The following is a 19,900-nucleotide window of genomic DNA, read 5'->3' as shown; positions in this document are numbered from 1 at the left end:
TTTTGTAAGGGGCTGGCCCCTAGGCTTGTTCAACGTAGAGGTGCCGTCGATTGACTATTCTAAGCTGAAGAAGGAGGAAAGGACTTTACAGGGATAGGCGCCTAGCAGCAGTGATGCAGACCGGGGCTAGGCGGTGTGCTACAGCAGAATAGTGGATCCGGCGGAGCCGGATCTCGGTAGCTGCTCCGGCAAAGCCGGAGATCTCGGCCGGGCTCTAGCCCGTTACATTACCTCCCCGCTCCCCTCCGGCGGCGCGTCCGTGGCGCTAGAGCTGGGTCTCCGTCGTGCTTCATCGCAGGGCCGTAACGTTGTTCGTAAGCCTCCATCGCTTCCGTCCCCTGGAGCGTCTCGATAGGCTCCCAGGTTCTCTCTGCGTATCCTTCCCACTTAACCAGCACTTCACGGCGTCTCCCACGCCCTCGACGCTTCCAGGCGGCGGCGTCGATACTCTCTACATTCCAGGTCTCCTCGCCTTCGTCATCTATAATTGGGGGCGGCTGCTCGTCGTCTAGCGTTTGCCCAGGTAAAGGGTCGTTACCTGCACGCTTCAGGGTATCCACGTGGAAGCGTGGGTATATAGCCGTTGGCACGTTAAGCTCTACCACGTATGGTGAGATAACCTTCGTAACGGTATACTTATGGTGCAACCAATCCAGTTTCTTGCATGGCCTAGGAGACCTGTAGTGGCCCATGTGAAGCCAGACTTTGTCGCCTGCTTCTAGTCTCTCCGTAGGCTGGCGCTTCCTGTTAGCCAGCTCCTCATAGCGTTGCTGCGTTGAGGCAAGGGTCGACCGTGCCATATCCATCACGTCCTGGAGCCTTGTTACCAACTTGCGTGCCAGGTCCTCGCGACGGCCCCCATGGTCTTCTGGGTCTGCCTCTTGAACCCGGACAGGCTCTGGGTGGTATCCGTGTTCTAAGAAGAAGCTGCTCATGCCTATAGCGCTGCTATCGCGGCTGCAGAGCGCTAGTTGAGCTGCTGGGAGGTTATTCGCCCAATCCTTCTGCGAGTAGGTAATGTAATTGCGTAGGTAGGCCTGGATCTCTTGGTTCATCCTTTCTGGGCCGCCATCAGTCTGTGGGTGATAGGCAGTACTGAGCCGCTGTTCTATTCCTAAAAGCTTGCAGAATTGCCGCCAGAAGCGGCTCGTCCAGTTGCTTCCTCTGTCGCTCACGATTGAAGTAGGGACGCCGTGGAAGCGGAAGTGGCAGCTCAGGAATCGTTCAGCGCAGGCTTCAGCTTCCATACTTTCCATAGCTTCAAGGGTTACGCCTTTTCCTAGCCGGTCGATAATTACCCAAAGGTATCGCTCACCCTTATCCGTAAGGGGAAGGTCGGTAATGAAATCCATAGCGAGGTCGCTTCGTATACGCTGCGGTATTGGTAGAGGTTTCAGAAGTCCTTTTCGATGCTCTCTCCAGATGTGGCTTCGCCCGCAGCCATCGCAATTGCGGCAGAAGCGTCGTACTAGCTGTGACTGGCCAGGCCAGTAGAAGCGCCTACTGACTAACGCGAGGGTATTATCTCTACCAGGGTGGCCACTAAGTACTGAGTCGTGGCTGCTTTGAACGATACGAGTACGTAGTGTGTTCGCCTCGCTATCTAGGTCTTCGCTACCTGGTACCCAGATCCGGTCTCTGAATAGTAGTCGGTTGCCATTATCGATCTCACACTCAGCAATCTGGACCTTTAGCTTGAGGCTAGGAGGGAAGCTTCTTTCTCGTTGTTTCACAGCATTATATGCCTGCTGGTAGACTTGGTCTTGCCCTTGGGTCTGGTCCCAGAGTTGCTGTAGTTCCTTATCGTCGGTGAACACAAGCACTGATGGGGCTGCCTCTACGCGTCGTGTACGCGTTGAGGTAAGGGCTACTTCGGGAAGAAGCTGGAGAATCCGGCCTTGTTCGCGCTCGTCCTCTAGAGACGTAGGTACGTCTTGTTCGCGTCTAGAGAGTGCGTCTGGCACTACTGCTTCACTTCCTGGCCGGTACTGTATCTCGAAGTTGTACTGAGACAGCTCCTCTGCCCATCGGCTTTGTCGTTCTGTGAGCCTCTGCTTTGTCATGAAGTACTTCAGGTTCTTATGATCAGATAGAACCTTGAACTTATTGACGCTCTGCAGTTCCGCTCTCCATGCTCGTAGGCAGCTAATAATAGCTAGCATCTCCTTATCGTGGATTGGGTAGTTGAACTGGGCGGCATTCAGCCGCTGCGAGTGGTATGCTACTGCGTGACGTCTCCCATGCTCATCTTCTTGTGACAGTACTCCTCCAAGGGCGAAGCCTGAGCAGTCAGCCTCAACGTAGGTTGTACGCTCAGGGTCTAGTTGATGTAGGATAGGCTTGGCTGCAAAGATCCTCTTAAGCTCCTGGAATGCTACTTCCTGCTCTTTACCCCAGTGGAATAGGACGCCCTTCTTTGTAAGAGATATAAGGGGTCCAGCAATCTCTGAGTATGCTGGGATGAAGATCCGATAGTAGTTTGCAAACCCTAGGAAGCTTCTAACTCCCTTAACCGTCTTTGGCGCAGCCCATTCCTTGATTGCCTTCAGCTTCTCAGGATCGCAGGAGATGCCTACTCCTGCGGTGATAATGAACCCTAGGTACTTGACTGTCTTCACAGAGAACGCACACTTATGAGGGTCTAGCCGGAGCCCTGCAAGAGCAAGCTTCCGTAGTACTAGCTTAACCTTTGCTTCGTGGTCTTGCCGTGAGCCGTTTGAGTAGATCAGTACGTCGTCCATATATGCCGTAGCGAAATCGTCTAGGTACTCTCGAAGCACTCCGTTGATATATCGTTGAAATGTAGCGGGGGCTCCTGTAAGCCCAAAGGGTACAACTAGCCATTCGAATAGCCCATATCTTGTCCTGAAGGCCGTCTTATGCTCCTCTCCTTCAGCAATTCGTATCTTATGGAACGCTGCAACCACATCCAGTTTCGTGAACCACTTAGCAGCACTAACAGTGCGTAGTGTCTCTTGGATTAAGGGGAGAGGGTATCGGTCGCGCTTAGTGAGTTCATTAAGGGCGCGGTAGTCAACACAAAAGCGTATCCCTCCCCCTGGTTTACGTACGAACAGTACTGGTGCTGATGCCTCTGAGCTGCTGGCGCGGATAAAGCCTTTATCCAGTAGGTCTCGTAGGGTCTTACGGAGGACGAGGAGTTCTTCTCGTGACATGCTATAGAGCGGCCCCCATGGTAGTACAGTCTCATTACCACTACTATCCTGTTTGATAGGGATCTTATGGTCGACCCCAGGACGATGTGGTGGAAGGTTGGCGGCTTCGTCAGGTTGGAACAGCTTGTGGAACTCAGCTAGTATAGCTGGCGGAAGGAGGGCCTTTAGATCTGCCTTCTCAGTCTTCTTCGTAAGGGCCTTCTGTATATCTGCTAGGCTGATGGCTCGGACTTCGTATCCTGCAGTTCGTTTGGTGTCTCGTTGTGCTCTCCTATAGAGTGCAGTGAAAGGAGCTCCTGGAAGGAGACGCGCGGCTCTGATCTCCCTTACTCGATCTGGTTCTTCTTCGCCTTTTAAGCGTAGGTCTACGCCACCCCTCCTATGCCGTATCCGTTGTGCAGCGGCATCGTATAGAATACGGTTCCTCTCCATCCAAGGCTTCCCTAGGAACAGGTCGTCACCAAGGCTACGTACGGTATATGCAAAGATCTTCTCATCATAACCACACAGCTCTAGGTTGAAGACAACTACACCTGTTGCTTTTGTAGCGCCTGTAGCGTCGCTAAAGCTGCCTAGCAGCCGCTCAGAGCGGTCTACTACCGGTAGGCGGAGCTTACGGGCGAGGTCGTGGTCGATAAGGGAGTATAGATCGCACCCAGTGTCTACTAGGGCGTCTGCTTGAGTGCCCTTGTGTATGCGGGTAGTGATCACTGCTGATTTGCTGCTCATGTGATGCTTGAACTGCTTCCATTCTGTAATGTCACTAGGCTTGGCCTCTAACGCCCGACTTCGCGTTAGAGTTACTCTTTTCCCGAGCTCTCTTCAGCTTCAGAGCTTCCTAGCTCCTCTATAGCATTACTATCGCTGCTCTCCTCTCGCCTCTTAGCTTTCTCAACCTTCTTGACCTTCTTAGGCCCTGAACGTCTTGGCTTAGGGCACCGTGTAGCAATATGGCCGATCTTATTGCAGTTATAGCATTTACGGTTATCTTTCTGGGGCCTTATGTTGTCTTCTGATGAGGAAGAGTCGCTGCGGTAGCGCTGTGACTTTGCGGCTCTTCTGGGCTCCTTAGTCCGGCTGACTCCAGCCATGAGGGTGTCCCCATCGGCATCTCGGTATCGTCGTCGTTCGTGACGTTCCTGGTAGGTCCTACTATCTAGCCCTGACCCTATTATCATAAGGACCCGGGCGTATTCTGGGTAGGTTTTCGGGGGATCGATTACACTAATTAGACGGTCCCGCAGAGTGGAGTTCAGGGCTCCTTTCAGATAGTTGATTCTGACTGCGTCTGCCCAGTGTCCTCCTCCACCTTCTGCTAACTCCTTCTCAAACTTTGGGAGGAATGTAGCAAAGCTTTCGTTTTCCTTCTGTCGGATAGTACGTAGCCTATCCAGTGCCCTGGCTTCTGCATTGGGATCTCCATAGCGAGTCTCAAGGTATTGCATAAACTGATCGGAGGATTCCGCTCCATCTGCTCCGCCTTGAGCGTAGTAGGGTGACGCCATGGTTTGAGCTGTGCCTTCCAGCCTTGCGTAGATGTATGCGAATATATCGGCATCACAGTCGAAAGCTTCCCTATCTCTTCGTATCTTTCCCTTCATCTCTAGGAACCAACGTTGGAAATCTTTACGTATGCCGCTAAACTTTGGTGGGTTTGGTATTTGATGTTTCCTCCGCCCTCTAGCTGCCATCGTTATACCGTCGCTCGTTGCCTGTATAGTTGTATCGGCTGTGGACGGGGTCGTTACGCTGCTCGCAAGCGGCGTAGGGGTTGCTCTATCCGTTGACATAAGCCCATTCAGAGCTGTCAAGAGCTGCGTCATCTGGGCCGTCTGCTGGGCCATCTGGTCCTGAAGAGGACGGACGCTTGCGTTGACCGCTTCGTTGATCCGGCGATCAATCTCAGCATTCATCGCGTCGTTTACGCTACCCTCTGGCGGATCCATCGTGCCGCTCTCGTGAGGTTCCATATAGCGTCTTCTCGTTGCGCTACCCTCTAGCGAATCGTCGTGTCGCTCTCGTGAGGTTCCGTATAGCGTCTTCTCGTTTGCACTACCCTCTAGCGAATCGTCATATCGCTCTCGTGAGGTTTCGTATAGCGTCTTTTGTTGTCCAGCTTAGAATATGTAAGGGGCTGGCCCCTAGGCTTGTTCAACGTAGAGGTGCCGTCGATTGACTATTCTAAGCTGAAGAAGGAGGAAAGGACTTTACAGGGATAGGCGCCTAGCAGCAGTGATGCAGACCGGGGCTAGGCGGTGTGCTACAGCAGAATAGTGGATCCGGCGGAGCCGGATCTCGGTAGCTGCTCCGGCAAAGCCGGAGATCTCGGCCGGGCTCTAGCCCGTTACACTGTTGATCGTAACTCCATCTTCCCCATCTTGACTTCCTCCGCGATGAGAATATGTACGTTTTCTCGGATTTCTGAAAGGATCGATGCTTTGGCCGTCTTGAGTTTGCGCTCGCGGATATTGGCCCGACATCGACGCTTCAGGGCACTTCTCGTTTCCAAGAGACACTTGAAGTGACGCACAAATGCTGCTCTCAGACTTGGGCTGGAGGACTGAGTTCAGGGCTCGATTGTGCTCTTGATTGAATGAATTGGCAGTCATATGTGGTGCAGGCAAGGCAAAATATTGGCTTCCAGAGGTTAACGTATCCCCATGAGATTTGAGTGGCTTTGATTCAAAATTCCAATGCCAGCAGGTGCGGTTGGCAGTAGGTGCGCTGCGACCCGCCCCGCCGGTCGCCTTGGGACAGAAGGGACGCAACGATCTGACGATGCTTCTCTCATTGGCTGGTCCCCGTTTGCCAAGCTTTGGGCGACATGGTGGTCTCGGCGCTCGCTTACATCCAATCACCACCTCTCGCGCAACACCCTGGCAACTTTGCCTGTTGGGACGAACTGACATAGCCCTGTTCACCGACTCCAACGAGGACCCCGAGAAAAAAGGGAAGAGGGGACTGGGGGTAATCAGTTAGCTGCCCCAAATTGAGACAGGGGTTAAGCCTCTTAATGAACGACGCGACCAACTTGTTCACATTCAGTGCCGAACCTATGGAAGTTCTGAGATGTCGGTCCCTTCCACATTATCCCACCTTTTTCACTGCCATCAGTCAGCTTCCAGGCCAGTCCAGCAACAGCAGTAGCAGCAGCAGCTTTAGCCAGTCGCAACCACCCTTCCCTCGCTGCGGTACCTGCACCCGCTCTCCTTCCCTCTTTCCACTCGCAGCCCTTTTCGAGCAAAGACCAGGAAAAAGCTGCTTGAAATCCGCAATCGCTAATAACTTTAGGTTCATATTCTACTCTTTGCCCAGCTCTTTGTCGTCAGTGACTATCCTCGAAGTTTGATTGACAAATCAGCATGTAAATCCTAGGGACATAGGCGTCGTCTGACGGCACAGTCTCCGGAACAGAAAAGCCGCTTGCCTATAGTTCTTCCAAACTAGAAAACGAAGGAAGGGAACATGAAAATTGTCAAATCCTTCCCAGCGAAGACCAGGGAAAGGCTGCTTCAAAGCTGCCAGTAAATCGTTGCCCCAGCTCATCTCGCAGCCAAAAACAAAAGTGGGAATCGCTGGAACAACTTTCTGTTCCATACTCCAATTCTCGTCCGGCTCCTTGCCGTCACCACCCTTTACTCAAAACTTGATCTGCAAACCAGCCTATCGATGACGGGAACGTAGGCGTCGTCTGACCGCACCGTCTCCGGAACCCGTATCGAGCGAAGACCGGGGAAGAGCTGCTTAAATGCCTTCACCAAATCGCTGCCCCAGTTCATCTCGCAGTCAAAAGCCTTTGCGAACACGTCCCCTCGTACCATCACTGCCCAACACTCCGCCAAGTACTTGTCCAGCTCCTCCCGATTATCGCGATGAAATGGATCGTGTGCGACTTTTAGTATTCGCCGCGGCTTGTAATCAGCCAAATCCATGATCTCCGCGACGAGCTCCGTCGGTAGCCTTTTTGTCCTCAGTATTTCCTCAACAGGGAGGATGTCACTATCATGCGGCACATATTCGACGTTAAATACATCGCGCTGGGGGATCCGTGTGTACGGAGCCAGGCCCACCGGGCGTTCTGGAAGGCCGAGAAAGTGAAGATGAGGGAGGTAGGGCAGCTCCGAGTACGCGTCGCCGCCGGTAACCTGGCTGATCATTCTCTGGTACATTTTCGTCAAGCGGTAATCGCAGTGAGGCCAGGTTTCCGGGAGTTGGCGTAGAATCTGGAGACAGATGAAAGCCAGGGTTGCGTTTTCGTACACATGGCACCAGTTGCCTTCGTCCCCCTACATTATCTTAGCTGAGCTCACTTGGGATCTTGTTTTAGGACAGGCGGGGGCCGCAATACTTACGCCACATTGACAGATTTTAACTGTTGACCATATGTCAAAAAAGTTGTCGGGGTGTACGGCGAGACGGAGCAGCGGCTCCATTTTGCCGTAGATGAGCATCGTCACTAGGAGTTGCCAGCTTTTCCAGCCGGCGCTGTTGACCTTTTCAAACTTGTAGCAGTTGTTGTACTCCCACCGCCGTAAAAGACTGTCTACCCGGCGCTCGCTGTAGGGTACGAGACATTTGCATGGCGGATTGGAGCGGTGGCGACAGCTGGGGTTGTTGATGAGGTGCGCGTACTTAGGCAGCCGGCCGAAGAGTGGGCTGATCTCCCTGACGGTCTCGTCGTCGATCAGAGTCTCGTCGTGGGGCGGGCTGGTGTATTCTGTTGCGTACTTGCTGCTTTCGCGGCCGGAATGCTCCGCGATGGCTTCTGTGAAAACGCGGATGAAGTCGTTGATGCCCTCCACCAGGGTCGGCTCGGGTTCCAGGCGGGGGAAGAGGTCTTTGTGGTCGCTGGCCTTGGGGTTGGCGTGGATGAAGTTGAAGTTGGCTGCGAGGTCGGCCCAAGGTATATTCGGCAGTTCGTCGGCCATTTTGTCACAGCGTGCGGTAGTTGACGCAGCAAAAGTCAGGAGTGATGTTGAGGTTGGAGAGTGTCTTTTGTAGGATCATGCTGACCCACTGGTCGAAGCGCGCCCAGGCTAGGCAATTTGGCCTCAGCCCCCACGATACCAAAGGCCCTTTTATCGACGGAAGATGGGAACTGAGATGACCTGTCAAAACTTGGCATGATTCTGTGTCTGGATACATTTCGCTGACCAAGCATTAGCTTTGTACGATGAGTAGACTGTTGAACCGCAAGTTGTAACTTAGCCTGGTAGTATGAAGCGATTGCCAAAGAAGTCGCCTCAGAATTGAAGTTGACAATTGGAGACCGCCTATGTCATCAGATATCGGGTTTTATTACAAGGTAAGGTTATTGAATATCCATTTCATAGTGTCCGATGGGAAAGTAGACTAGGTTCACGAAGAATCGCACCACATGCGACTTCCATCCATTCAAATCGAAGACAGCAGAAAGCCTAATCACGGTTGAAGAATTTATCTGCAATAATATGTGACTCAATCATGTTTCACTGTCCAAAAGGCGCCGCTGATGAGGGATAGCCAGCCCGTTTGATTGAAGCATTCCAGTGACACCCCTCTCCCTCCCATTCCTCATCCCATAGCAACGCACGTGCTATGTAAGAAAACAAGAATCAAGCAGGTCAGATTGAAAAGAAAATCAGTCGATTCCCTCTCGCGGTTTTCTCTAGATCCCATCCAATCCCGAAGGAGACTTTGTGCGCGAGCTGGTCCTAAAAAATGAATTTCGTGAAGCACATTGGTGAGAACCCGTCCTCAGACCAAGTATCTAAAGACCAAGATACTAAGAGAACCACAGAAGACAGCCGTTCCCCCCGCGAGGATGATCGCTCGACAATTACATTGGTCGATCAAACAATGGAGAATCAACATCACCACCCGAGCCCGACCCGCAGCTACGGAGACGACCCGCACGGAAACATACGAGCCTGGCTCGACGGGATCGTCATGGAAGACGAGCATAGACCGGTCGTGACCGACGTACTGCATGCCCTCAGCGGCATTCAGAGTCCAACAGGGCAAAACATGAGCGGGCACTGCCCTGCCGGGAAGCAGGTGCCAGGGGAGCCGGTCGTGAACGTGCGGACCATCGGGCCCGGCTTCATCGGGCGTGCCCCGCCTCTGGGCTCTACAGAGTTCCTCGCAAACGTCGTCGTCGTGGCAATCTTGTTGCTGTTTGCACCGGGATTCACGCTCATTGCGGCGGGCATCTTCATCACTTCCAGGGTTGCCGAGAAGTGGGCTGGGAATGCGTAATGCTGGATGGATGACTGGACATGATCTCAATGCTTGATGAATATTTATGGAGGATGACTATAATGAATGCGCTTTTGGAATTCTTTGATTTGGATAGGGTACCGGGAAGGGGCAAGGTTATGAGTTCAGTATGGACTTTGGTGCTGACGACTTAGTGAAGACGCTATGATAGGTAGAATTTAGATACAGACAAGATCAATCCGATTGATAATCCCGTGGGTTTTGCTATTGGGGCGGATAGTAATCACATGATAATAGCGAATATAGTAGCGACGACGACGACAGAGAAAACAATGGTCGTAAGAACAATAATAGCCCAGGCGGATGATTGACTAAGAGTATTGCAGCAGATGTACAGAATATGCGAGAAGGCTTAGCCTATTCATCTCATTATGCACTTTCCTTTTCATTAATTGATGCCACGTTCTTTTGGCGCATCTCAAGAGCCGCGGAATGTCGAGTTCCTGAGGGGCTATCCATCGATTTCTTTCCAACAGGTTTGGGTACCAAGCCAGTTCGTGGCTGGCCAAAGGTTCTCTTGACGGTTGATGACACTGCTGATCTGGTACTAATGTTGCCTCTGCTTGGCCCGCTCATCAAGAGCCACCAACTTGAAAACGATGCAACCTTTGTACCTTCGCTGTCCAACAATTTCATGCCACTGAAACCTGCCAAAAGTGTCATCTCCATCTTCTCGTTTCCCTCTCTTTCTTCCCCAAGTATTCTTTCTCCAAGTTCGACTGTGATCGGAACCTCGTGAGGCCGGCGGGCATTTCCCCCTGATCGATAACCGGAAACCCAATCCCGGACAAGTGCAGCCTCTCCCAGTCTCTTTCCTGCCATGAGTACTCTCTTACCAGCTCATCGTCACTGTACGTCCTCTGCCTAGTCCCGTCGGCTCGCCACCAGCAAAATGCCGTCAACCAGCCAGACAAGTGGACGACTCCACCTGACATGCCCGCGCCTCCAGAGTGGCAGGCGTGCGTCCAGAAATTGAGTACATCATCATCGTCGGGCCGATCAAAGCTGGCGATACACCACTCAACCACGATGACGAGACAGCGCGACCGCTCAGATATAGAAGATCCATCGCGATCCAGTATGTCGGTATTGAAGTCTGCTAGTCGGGCGACACGCCTTGCCAGTTCAACCCAGTCGCTAGCTTCGCCGAGCAGTGTGATAGAGGGAAAATCACAGGTGATACTCACGTTGTAGTTGAAGTATTGCTTCATGGTACCGAGAAACACGGCAGCGGCAGTCGAGCAGTCACGCGGCAAGGTCGTGCTAAAGATCGGTAGCAGCCAGTCGGCTAGATTGGGGTCAACCAAGTGCTTGCGGAGCAGGAAAACGAAATGCTCCGTTATGGCCGTCGTGTCAAAGCTGTTGACAGTCTGACCGGGTCCGACTTCAACAACGAGGGTGCGTTGGCCCTCATGGGCGACGAAGTGGTGGCGCAGAGCTTCAGCGCGGCCAGGTCCATTGCTGAAGAAGCTGAATTGGAAGAGCACGGCTAGCCAGACATCATCAGGCCGCAGCTCGAGGTGTAAGTGCTGCTGCCAGGCACGGAGCACTGAGTAAACGAACCCGTTTTCGCAGGCTGCAATAGTGCCGTCATCTGCATCGGACACGGACGTTTGGACCGATTCCCGAGATTGATTCTCGGCCGAAATCCGCCTGAAGAAGTCTCGATTAGAAGATGGTGTGTATGTACATTTGCCCACAACTTCGGGGTGTGGCCGAATGACGGTTGGCATTTTGAACCGGGATGGGTCTGCAAAGCTGCTGCGAGAAAGAAGGAAACAAGACGCCAATCGGGCGAGACACGACCGTGGCGGCTAAGTATCCAAATTCGGAAGACTGGCCTCTTGATGACCCCGGGCGAACTCCACTTGGAATCCTTACGGAGGAGACTGCTCTTGAGTTGTTCCAAGCACCCGTCGTGTAGGAGCATCAATAGCGCCAACGGAGACGGAATGACCAAGTGACAGAAACACAAACGCAACTTCGGAGTGATGGATTCCCGAAGAATTTCCTCGCACAAGGAAACATATACAAGACTAGCTGAATACTTGTATACGATACGCAGAGACGCGAGTCCAGGCCTTCTCGCGTTGTTGGTCCCCCTTTCGTGGCGTTGATTCTGCGTGGACCCACATGGTTGGACGAACCGGCCATCCGCGGCCGTCCGAACCGCGTGGGGCCGGTTCGCTCTCTTTTATGACACCACGCGGCCAAAGGGGCTGGAAAAGTTGAAGGCCCCAGGGTTGAAGTCCTCTGGAAATTTGATGCCTGTGTGGCTTTGCACTCTCGTTGAGCTTCTGCCATTGTCGGGGTCTTGGCCCGTGAGCGATGCTCTCAATGCCGGTCACCGCGGACGGCCGAGATGGCAGGATCGGTCCCATGTTCAGAACGGTTGGTATAAGTGTTTATGGTTTCATGAAATCAGATGGCAGAATCGAATCTATCCAACGGACGTTTAGACCAACTCAACTGACCAAGTCACATTTGCTTTCATTTTGTAAACCTTACTACCGCAACTGCAATACATACACTTCCAACCTCGAACGAACCCCCACGTCAACTATTCATAGGTGGGGGCAACCATGCATCCATCGGAGGAGGTCGACCACTTTCAGGCCCCAAACGCCAGGGCGTCTGACCTCTCAGAAATAACAATCACCGACGACATGCACAGACAGATTGAGAATCTTGCACGCCAAGTCACGGCTACCTCCAGACCACAGAGCCTCCACGCCCAAGATGATGTTCTCAACCCGCCGAAGAACAGCCATCTGGACCCGTCATCTCCTAACTTTGACTCAGCGGCCTGGACAAGAGCCTTCATAAGTCTGTACGAGTCAGATCCTGCGTCAACACCAAGCAGATTGACGGGAGTCGCCTTCAGGAACCTCAACGTCTTCGGATACAGCACCGGTACCCAATACCAAAAGAGCACGGGCAACATCGCACTAAGTATAGCAACGAATCTCATTGGGCTTGCGACTGGTAGAACGAAGGGGAGGATCGACATTTTGCAAGACTTCGAGGGCCTTGTCGAGCCTGGTGAGATGCTTCTTGCCCTTGGCCCACCTGGATCGGGCTGCTCGACATTGCTCAAGACACTTGCTGGCCAGACTGAAGGACTCAATGTTTCAACAGACTCATACATGAACTTTCGAGGTAGGTCATGACTCGCCGAGTCAAGAAATCGATTAACATCATGTAGGCATCAATCCCAGGTACATGCACGACTGGTTCCGCGGCGACGTACTTTACAATGCCGAAGTCGACGTGCACCTGGCCCCTCTCACAGTTGGCGACACTCTGGAATTTGCCTCAAGAGCCCGAGTTCCAACGAATGTTCCAGCCGGCCTTACGAGCAAGCAATATGCTCGCATCATGCGAGATGTACTTATGGCTGCTTTTGGTATTTCACACACGATCAACACGAAGGTCGGCGATGATTTCGTGCGTGGGGTTTCGGGAGGCGAGCGGAAGCGAGTCAGCATTGTCGAGGCTGCTCTGACGGGTGCTAAGTTCCAGTGCTGGGATAACAGCACTCGCGGCTTGGATAGTGGCAATGCTATTGCCTTTTGTCAGAATCTCCGGACGCAAGCAGATTTGTTGAATGTGGCAGCCGTGGTGGCCATTTATCAGGCGCCGCAGTCTGCTTATGATGTAAGTCCTGAGCGCTGGAAAGTGGAACTTGAGTCAGCGGCTGACAAAATGCAGTTGTTCGACAAAGTGACTGTTCTGTACGAAGGTCGCCAGATTTACTTTGGCAGAATCGAGCAAGCGAAATTGTATTTCGAAGACATGGGATTTCTGTGTAAGTCCGCAGGACCCGTTCAAATTCCCAAATCCATTATCTGACTGAGCGGGTCTAGGTCCCGAAAGGCAAACGACTCCCGACTTCCTCACCTCCATGACGTCTCCAAGTGAACGACGTATCAGACCCGGATACGAGAACATGACGCCTCGAACTCCGGACGAATTCGCAGCCAGGTGGAAAGCATCGCCGGACCGAGCAGCTCTTATGGCCGCCATTGAAGCCTACGAGAAGACTCACCCGGCCAAGGATCGACTTGAAGAGTTTCAGCAAAGCATCAAAGCCGAAAGAAGTCCCATGCAACGAATGAAGTCTCCGTATATGATTACATACCCTCGCCAAGTGAGGCTCTGTCTTTGGCGGGGCTGGAAGCGTTTGGTTGCCGATCCTGGGTTTACGATTTCATCACTTGTGTACAACATTATCGTGGGATTCGTGCTGGGAAGCATGTTCTTCAACCTCAAGACTGACTCGAGCACGTTCTACTATCGAGGAGGCATCATTTTCTTCGCGCTATTATTCAACGCTTTCGCAAGTGAGATGGAAGTAAGCCTATTTGACTCGTTCATCTCTCAACCTTCCTAGGCAGCTGACAAACCTCTAGGTCCTCACTCTTTATGCGCAAAGGCCTGTCGTTGAGAAGCATAATCGCTACGCCCTTTATCACCAATCTGCTGAGGCCATCTCCAGCTACATTATTGAGCTTCCCTACAAAATCACCAACGTCTTCACCTTTAACTCCATTCTTTACTTCATGGCTAACTTGAATCGCGAGCCTGGGCCCTTCTTATTCTTCTGTTTGGTCTCTTTTGCGGTCTTATTGGCCATGTCTGGTATCTACAGGACAATGGCATCACTCGCGAGAACGTCACACCAGGCCATGGTGCCTGTCACACTTGTTACCCTTGGAGTCATGATGTACGCTGGGTTCACCGTGCCAACATCCTATATGCAAGGTTGGAGTCGATGGATGGGATACATCAACCCCCTCTCATATGCCTTCGAGGCCTTGATGGCGAATGAGTTTCACGGGCGCACCTTCAAGTGCGATAATCTCGTGCCATCTGGGCCCGACTACGATCAGTTGCCCCTCAGCGGACGAACCTGCTCTGTAGTCGGAGCTGTTCCTGGCTCAGATGCGATCGATGGCGACCGATACATTGAAGAGTCTTTCGGCTACTTCAAAAGTCACAAGTGGAGGTGCGTACATCGTCCACCCCTAATAATCATCAACTAACAGCTTCGCCAGGAACGTCGGTATTTTGTGCGGCTATATCGTGTTCTTCTTTATCACCTACATCATCACTGCCGAGTACGCCAAGCCACCCAAGAGCGAAGGAGAGGTTCTCGTCTTTCGACGCGGCAAGGCCCCTGGTGTCGTTGACGACAAAGCCCACATGGATGAAGAGAACCAACGCAAGGAGACCACAGTCATCGAGATGGAGCATCTTTCTCGTCCAGAGAAACAGGTGGCTGAGCACCGACCACGCCCAAGTGCTTGCGGAAAGCCCATTTTCCACTGGGAAGATATCTGCTACGATGTCAAGATCAAGGGTCAGGACCGACGTATCCTAGACCACGTTGACGGCTTTGTGCAACCAGGCGTCATCACAGCTCTCATGGTGAGTCCGGCGCAATTGCCTTCCAATACTGGACGACATGCTAACGTTGGCATACTTTAGGGGGCATCCGGTGCAGGGAAGACGACATTGCTAGATGCCTTGGCAACCCGTGTGACGATGGGCGTTCTGTCCGGCGATACCATGGTCAACGGTCAGCCTACCGACAAATCTTTCCCCCATCGTGTCGGCTACGTGCAGCAACAGGATGTGCATATGGACACCATGACGGTTCGCGAGGCGCTGGAGTTCAGTGCGTTACTCAGACAGAGCGCGGAGATCCCGACTTCTGAAAAGCTAGCCTATATCGACGAAGTAATTGACCTGCTTGATATGGGCGACTTCGTCGACGCAGTGATCGGCGTCCCTGGACAAGGTCTCAACGTTGAGCAACGTAAACGTTTGACTATCGGGGTTGAGCTTGCTGCACGCCCACAGCTACTCGTATTTCTGGACGAGCCCACATCAGGCCTTGATTCACAAACATCTTGGGCCATCTGCGATTTGATTGAGAAGCTTGCCAAGAGCGGACAAGCGGTCCTCTGCACGATACACCAACCGTCGGCGATGCTGTTCTCCCGCTTCGACAGGTTACTATTGCTTCAGCGTGGCGGCAAAACGGTTTACTTTGGAGGTTAGTCACCCGGTTTGATAGAGGAAAATAAGCTGACAGTGACGCAGAAATTGGCACCAATTCCAGGACTATGATTGAATACCTCGAACGCAACGGCGCGCCACCGTGTCCTCCTGATGCCAACCCCGCGGAATGGATGCTCAAGGTTACGACTCTTTCCGAGGACGGACCAAACTGGTTTGAAGTTTGGCGTTCTTCTGCCGAGTACCAGGATGTCAAGGATGAACTTCGTCTTCTGCGCCAATTGGCAGAAGGTCAAACCAGCCAGGGTGACCCGTCCTCAGAGCACGAGTTTGTCACCTCGTTCTGGACGCAGTTCGTCCAAGTCTTCTCCCGTACAGCCAAGCACTTCTGGCGGTCGCCTGTGTACATTTGGTCAAAGCTCACTCTCACCATCCTGCTGGCTCTGTACATCGGCTTCACCTTCAAGTCAGACAACAGTCTCCAAGGCTTGCAGAACCAGCTTTACGCCTTCTTCATGTGCTTGACAACCGTCAACGAGTTCAGCAAGCAGGTGATGCCGATGTTCATCCCCCAACGAGCACTTTACGAAGTCCGTGAGAGACCGTCTCGAGTCTATCGATGGACCAGTGAGTCCGACCCTCCCATGCTTCGAATCATGATACTAATATAGATCCAGCATACCTTCTCTCGAACGTCGTCATCGAGATGGTCTGGAACACCATAGCAGCCGTCGTATTCTTCTTCTGCTGGTACTACCCAGCGCGGTTCTTCCGGAACACCACCCCTGACGATGTGAGCATTCGCGGTTTCACGGTCTTCCTCTTCATCTGGATGTTCTTCCTCTGGACGAGCACCTTCTCGCAGCTCGCCATCGTAGCCATCGAGACCGCAGACCTCGCTAGCATACCCGCAAGTTTCTTCGCCATTCTATGCATGTCCTTCTGCGGCATCAGCGTCATCCGCGCAGACCTACCAGCCATCTGGAGCGATTTCATGTACTACGTCAGTCCCATGACCTACCTTGCGTCCGGAGCCTTGTCAACCTGTCTGCACGGGTCAAAGGTTGTGTGCACGACGAAGGAGATTGTGCAGGTGCCTCTTCCCTCGAATATGACTTGTGGTGATTTCCTTGGGCCGTACGTGCAGAGTGCTGGAGGATACCTTGTCGATGCAGCGGCGACGGACGCTTGCGGGTATTGTCGCATGGCGACCACAGATGATTACCTTGCGCATTTCAACATCAAGTATGACGACCGGTGGAGGAACTTTGGGCTGCTCTGGGTCTATATTGGTTTCAACATTGTGGTGGCCTGCGGTCTTTACTGGCTTGTGAGGGTGCCGAATGGACAGGGCGTTAAGCGGAAGTAGGCACATCCTGAGATAGACTGGACGGCTAGGGTAAAGGGTTGTGACTTTATCATTTTGCTTAGAAGAGAGATATGAAATAGAATAGACCATTTCTAGGTACAATGTAATGTTAATCATTTGTCACTCTATTTAGAAACCTTCCTAAGGCAGTTGCAAGTTTCCCTACCGCGGCCCAGCGCCGGAGAAGTGGGTCCCGGACAACCGCTACGGGCCCGGTATGGGGCTGTCGTTACTCCGGCTCGGGATGCTATCCCCGGCGGGGAGGATGGAAGTAGGTAACTCTATGGAGCCAATTGAGTGCTTTAAGGAATCGCGGAAGAATTAATTGGGCCTGGAACTACAATGTCGGTGGTGCGCTACTCTGTCATTTGAGTGGTAAAAGATTCCGCCAGGCCGCCTCGACCCGCCTGTTTCGGAAGAAAACATGAATTCCAGCCTAAATGATACTGAGTGTATTTTCGAAAGACGTCAAGTTTGATCAACGTGAGAAAGCGGCAGAATGATGAGGTGCTTGACGTGGTGACTACTGGGCCAGGATGCCTAGGCTGGTGGCGGCAAAGATCTTCTCCGGCCCAAGCCGCCGTAGAGTTTACAGCTCCGGCCGTGTGAGGCTACTTCAGATGCGGCCCAGAAGGCCTCTACGCGGAACATTCTGATGTCTGGAGTCAAAGGATTGTTTCGAGAATATTTCCTCTGATCATAATCGAGTCCATCATGGCATTCAATGCGTCGACCTCCGAAGAAAAGACCCTCCACCTCGTTGGAATTGGCGTTGGCCATTCCATCGCACCACCAATGCACAATGCGATTGCCAAGTCACTAGACCTGCCATGGATCTTTTTCGCGACCGAGTGTGCGACACTTGAAGATCTTCTCGAGCTGGCTCGGAAAGAGTCTACGGCAGGTCTGGTTGTCACGATGCCCTACAAAAATACCATCATGCCCCGGCTTGATGGGCTTGACACCCTAGCCGAGACCATTGGTGCCTGCAACAACGTGTACCGCGACCCTACGGATGCACAGAAGTTGCGTGGTACGAACACAGACTGGCTCGGAGTCAAAGGATGTTTGCTTGAGAAGGGAGCCCAGCCGGGACCAGTCCTGAATAAGCCTGCGCTGATCATCGGTGCGGGTGGCGCGAGTCGCGCGGCCATTTTTGCTCTGCACACGTACTTCAAGGCCTCTGTCATCTACGTCTTGAACAGGGATGATGGAGAGGTCAACGATCTGATACGCGACTCGCAGCGTCTGTCCCCTGCGCCGCGGATAGTACACGTCAAGGCTGGGGAATCGAAGAAGCTCGAGATGCCGTACTACGTTGTCGGAACGGTGCCGGATTTTGAGCCCAAGTCTACTTCTGAGCTTGCGGTGAGGGACTCCCTGGAAGACTTCCTCTCAAGACCCGAGAAGGGTGTTTTGCTGGACATGTGCTTCAAGCCAAGGAGAACGCGGACGATCAAGTTGGCGGAGTCTCTTGGATGGCCCTGTGTAGAGGGTACTCACGTAATTGGGTACCAGATTGAGGAGCAATGGAAACTTTGGGCTGGAGAGGAGAGGGTAAAGAAGTTGGATGGGGAAGGTGCTTGGAAAGTTCTCTTGGAGGCTGCGGATAAAAGCCCGGGGATCAACTTTTAGTCTAAATTGATCGCGTTTTTGGGCCGTTAATTGAATCTCAACCGATTGATTTGCGCCTGAATTTGCAGCAAAAGAGACATTGAAGAAAGGAAGCTGGCTAGTGGCTGATTCTTCGGAATGCAGCGGCATCACCAAAGAAAGCTTCAATGGCTCCATGGTAGAGCGACTACTTCTCCTATGTGCTCGCTATCTTCATTATGGTCTTCCTCGTCTTCGTCTTTGGTGTCGTCTCAGAGGAGGGAACTGGTGCAATTGTGTGCTACTTTCATTTTCATTTGTTCAACTCCAATCGCTGAACAAACTTCTTCCATGCCTCGATGCCTCTGCGAGCATGATCTGCCGGTACCCCTTCACCCTCTTCTGACATGGTCCTCGAAAACAGCTCCATCGAAACCCAACCCTTATATCCAAGTTTCTCGATCAGTACCCGAGCCACGTCTTCCACCGGTAGGTAAGCCCCTCTATCTGTCTCATAGATATACGCTCTAGCATTCCGAGACCAGTTCATCCGCGCCGGGTTACCATCAACGTGGAATGGGTGACCTTTGACTAACGGAGACTCCATACGCTCTGCATCGACTACCTGGATGTAGAAAACTTTTGCCAAATCGACATCCCGCACTAATCTCTGCATCGACTCTTTGAGATCGGCATCCGCATTGGGGGTCTTGCCCGTTGGAGATGCTGGGTCTCCCCACACACGGCCAGCAATGTTGAACGTGTCGAGGCACAGACCAAAGTTCGGCCTGTCGACTTTGCAGGCAACCTCCCAAGACTTTTCCCATGTATCAATGTGAGTGCTCCAGCAGAGACTCTCGTATGCGAATCGAATCGGTGGGTCTTCCTTTAACCCCAAGTCCGCGAGCTCAACGAAGTCACCGACGATGATGCCCATGTCTCCCGTCAGCTTCTCCGCGGGAAGGAAGTTGGCTGGGATCTGGATGGTGTTTGTGCCGAGGATCTTAGCGAGCTTGAACCACACCTTGATCTTCTCAATTAGGCGGGCGTGCTGTTCGCGATCTAGTAGGCCTTCGTAGAAGAGGAATGGCTGTAGGCCGATAACGGTCAGCTTCAGGTCATCGAGGACCTTGCGGATGTGGGTTGTTGCGGCGAGGAGGTGGTCGGTGGTCGGCTCGTCGGTATCGTGGAGCTTCTTTGCAAGGTACTCGATGTCTTCGTAGAATACTTCGATGCCCTCAAAGCCATGCTTGGCGGCTTCAGCTACCTTCTTGTCGAAGTCATGAAGCCAGGCACGGCCTAGGGAGGCAGAGAGCAGAGCAGGGCGGAATTCGGCCATGGTGATGCTGCGCGGGGATTTCTGGTTGGAGCAGGTGAATGTTGATCTTCGGAGATGGTATTCGTGTGCTGTGTGTGTTCAGTCGATGTTGGACCCTTCGGGTTACCAATGACCAGCGTGGACTTGTGTGTGGCGTGGGCG

General features: G+C 52.7%; 7 protein-coding genes across 7 annotated transcripts; 3 read left to right on the top strand and 4 right to left on the bottom strand.

The window, feature by feature from the left end:
• Window positions 1-227: 227 nt before the first annotated feature.
• Tf2-6-5 (Transposon Tf2-6 polyprotein) lies at window positions 228-3,905 on the bottom strand (the record flags this gene model as incomplete). Its single annotated transcript, XM_066152375.1, has 1 exon — window positions 228-3,905. The coding sequence occupies one exon, from the start codon at window positions 3,903-3,905 to the stop codon at window positions 228-230; it is 3,678 nt and encodes a 1,225-aa protein (XP_066008270.1).
• A 2,906-nt stretch (window positions 3,906-6,811) lies between these two features.
• Window positions 6,812-8,104, bottom strand: CGGC5_v010545 (uncharacterized protein; the record flags this gene model as incomplete). The annotated part of the gene is made up of 2 exons (XM_032027551.1): window positions 6,812-7,462; window positions 7,529-8,104. The coding sequence occupies 2 exons, from the start codon at window positions 8,102-8,104 to the stop codon at window positions 6,812-6,814; spliced, it is 1,227 nt and encodes a 408-aa protein (XP_031876108.1).
• A 910-nt stretch (window positions 8,105-9,014) lies between these two features.
• CGGC5_v010544 (uncharacterized protein) lies at window positions 9,015-9,413 on the top strand (the record flags this gene model as incomplete). The annotated part of the gene is made up of 1 exon (XM_032027550.1): window positions 9,015-9,413. The coding sequence occupies one exon, from the start codon at window positions 9,015-9,017 to the stop codon at window positions 9,411-9,413; it is 399 nt and encodes a 132-aa protein (XP_031876107.1).
• A 680-nt stretch (window positions 9,414-10,093) lies between these two features.
• On the bottom strand, window positions 10,094-11,167 carry CGGC5_v010543 (Uncharacterized protein; the record flags this gene model as incomplete). The annotated part of the gene is made up of 1 exon (XM_032027549.1): window positions 10,094-11,167. One exon carries the CDS (start codon window positions 11,165-11,167, stop codon window positions 10,094-10,096), a length of 1,074 nt encoding a protein of 357 aa, XP_031876104.1.
• Window positions 11,168-12,016: 849 nt separating this feature from the next.
• On the top strand, window positions 12,017-16,827 carry ZRA1-0 (ZEB2-regulated ABC transporter 1; the record flags this gene model as incomplete). Its single annotated transcript, XM_032027548.1, has 9 exons — window positions 12,017-12,593; window positions 12,640-13,091; window positions 13,146-13,242; window positions 13,301-13,788; window positions 13,847-14,442; window positions 14,492-14,864; window positions 14,925-15,495; window positions 15,543-16,085; window positions 16,136-16,827. 9 exons carry the CDS (start codon window positions 12,017-12,019, stop codon window positions 16,825-16,827), a joined length of 4,389 nt encoding a protein of 1,462 aa, XP_031876103.1.
• Window positions 16,828-17,541: 714 nt separating this feature from the next.
• On the top strand, window positions 17,542-18,462 carry qa-3-0 (Quinate dehydrogenase; the record flags this gene model as incomplete). The annotated part of the gene is made up of 1 exon (XM_032027547.1): window positions 17,542-18,462. One exon carries the CDS (start codon window positions 17,542-17,544, stop codon window positions 18,460-18,462), a length of 921 nt encoding a protein of 306 aa, XP_031876102.1.
• Window positions 18,463-18,733: 271 nt separating this feature from the next.
• On the bottom strand, window positions 18,734-19,759 carry qa-4-0 (3-dehydroshikimate dehydratase; the record flags this gene model as incomplete). The annotated part of the gene is made up of 1 exon (XM_032027546.1): window positions 18,734-19,759. The coding sequence occupies one exon, from the start codon at window positions 19,757-19,759 to the stop codon at window positions 18,734-18,736; it is 1,026 nt and encodes a 341-aa protein (XP_031876092.1).
• Between the last annotated feature and the right edge of the window lie 141 nt (window positions 19,760-19,900).

This window comes from Colletotrichum fructicola (assembly GCF_000319635.2).
Source record: "Colletotrichum fructicola Nara gc5 chromosome Unknown KSG_Nara_v1_contig06, whole genome shotgun sequence".
Taxonomy (NCBI): domain Eukaryota; kingdom Fungi; phylum Ascomycota; class Sordariomycetes; order Glomerellales; family Glomerellaceae; genus Colletotrichum; species Colletotrichum fructicola.
Note: the sequence above shows the minus strand (reverse complement) of the source record. Positions and strands in the feature narration are given on the sequence as shown.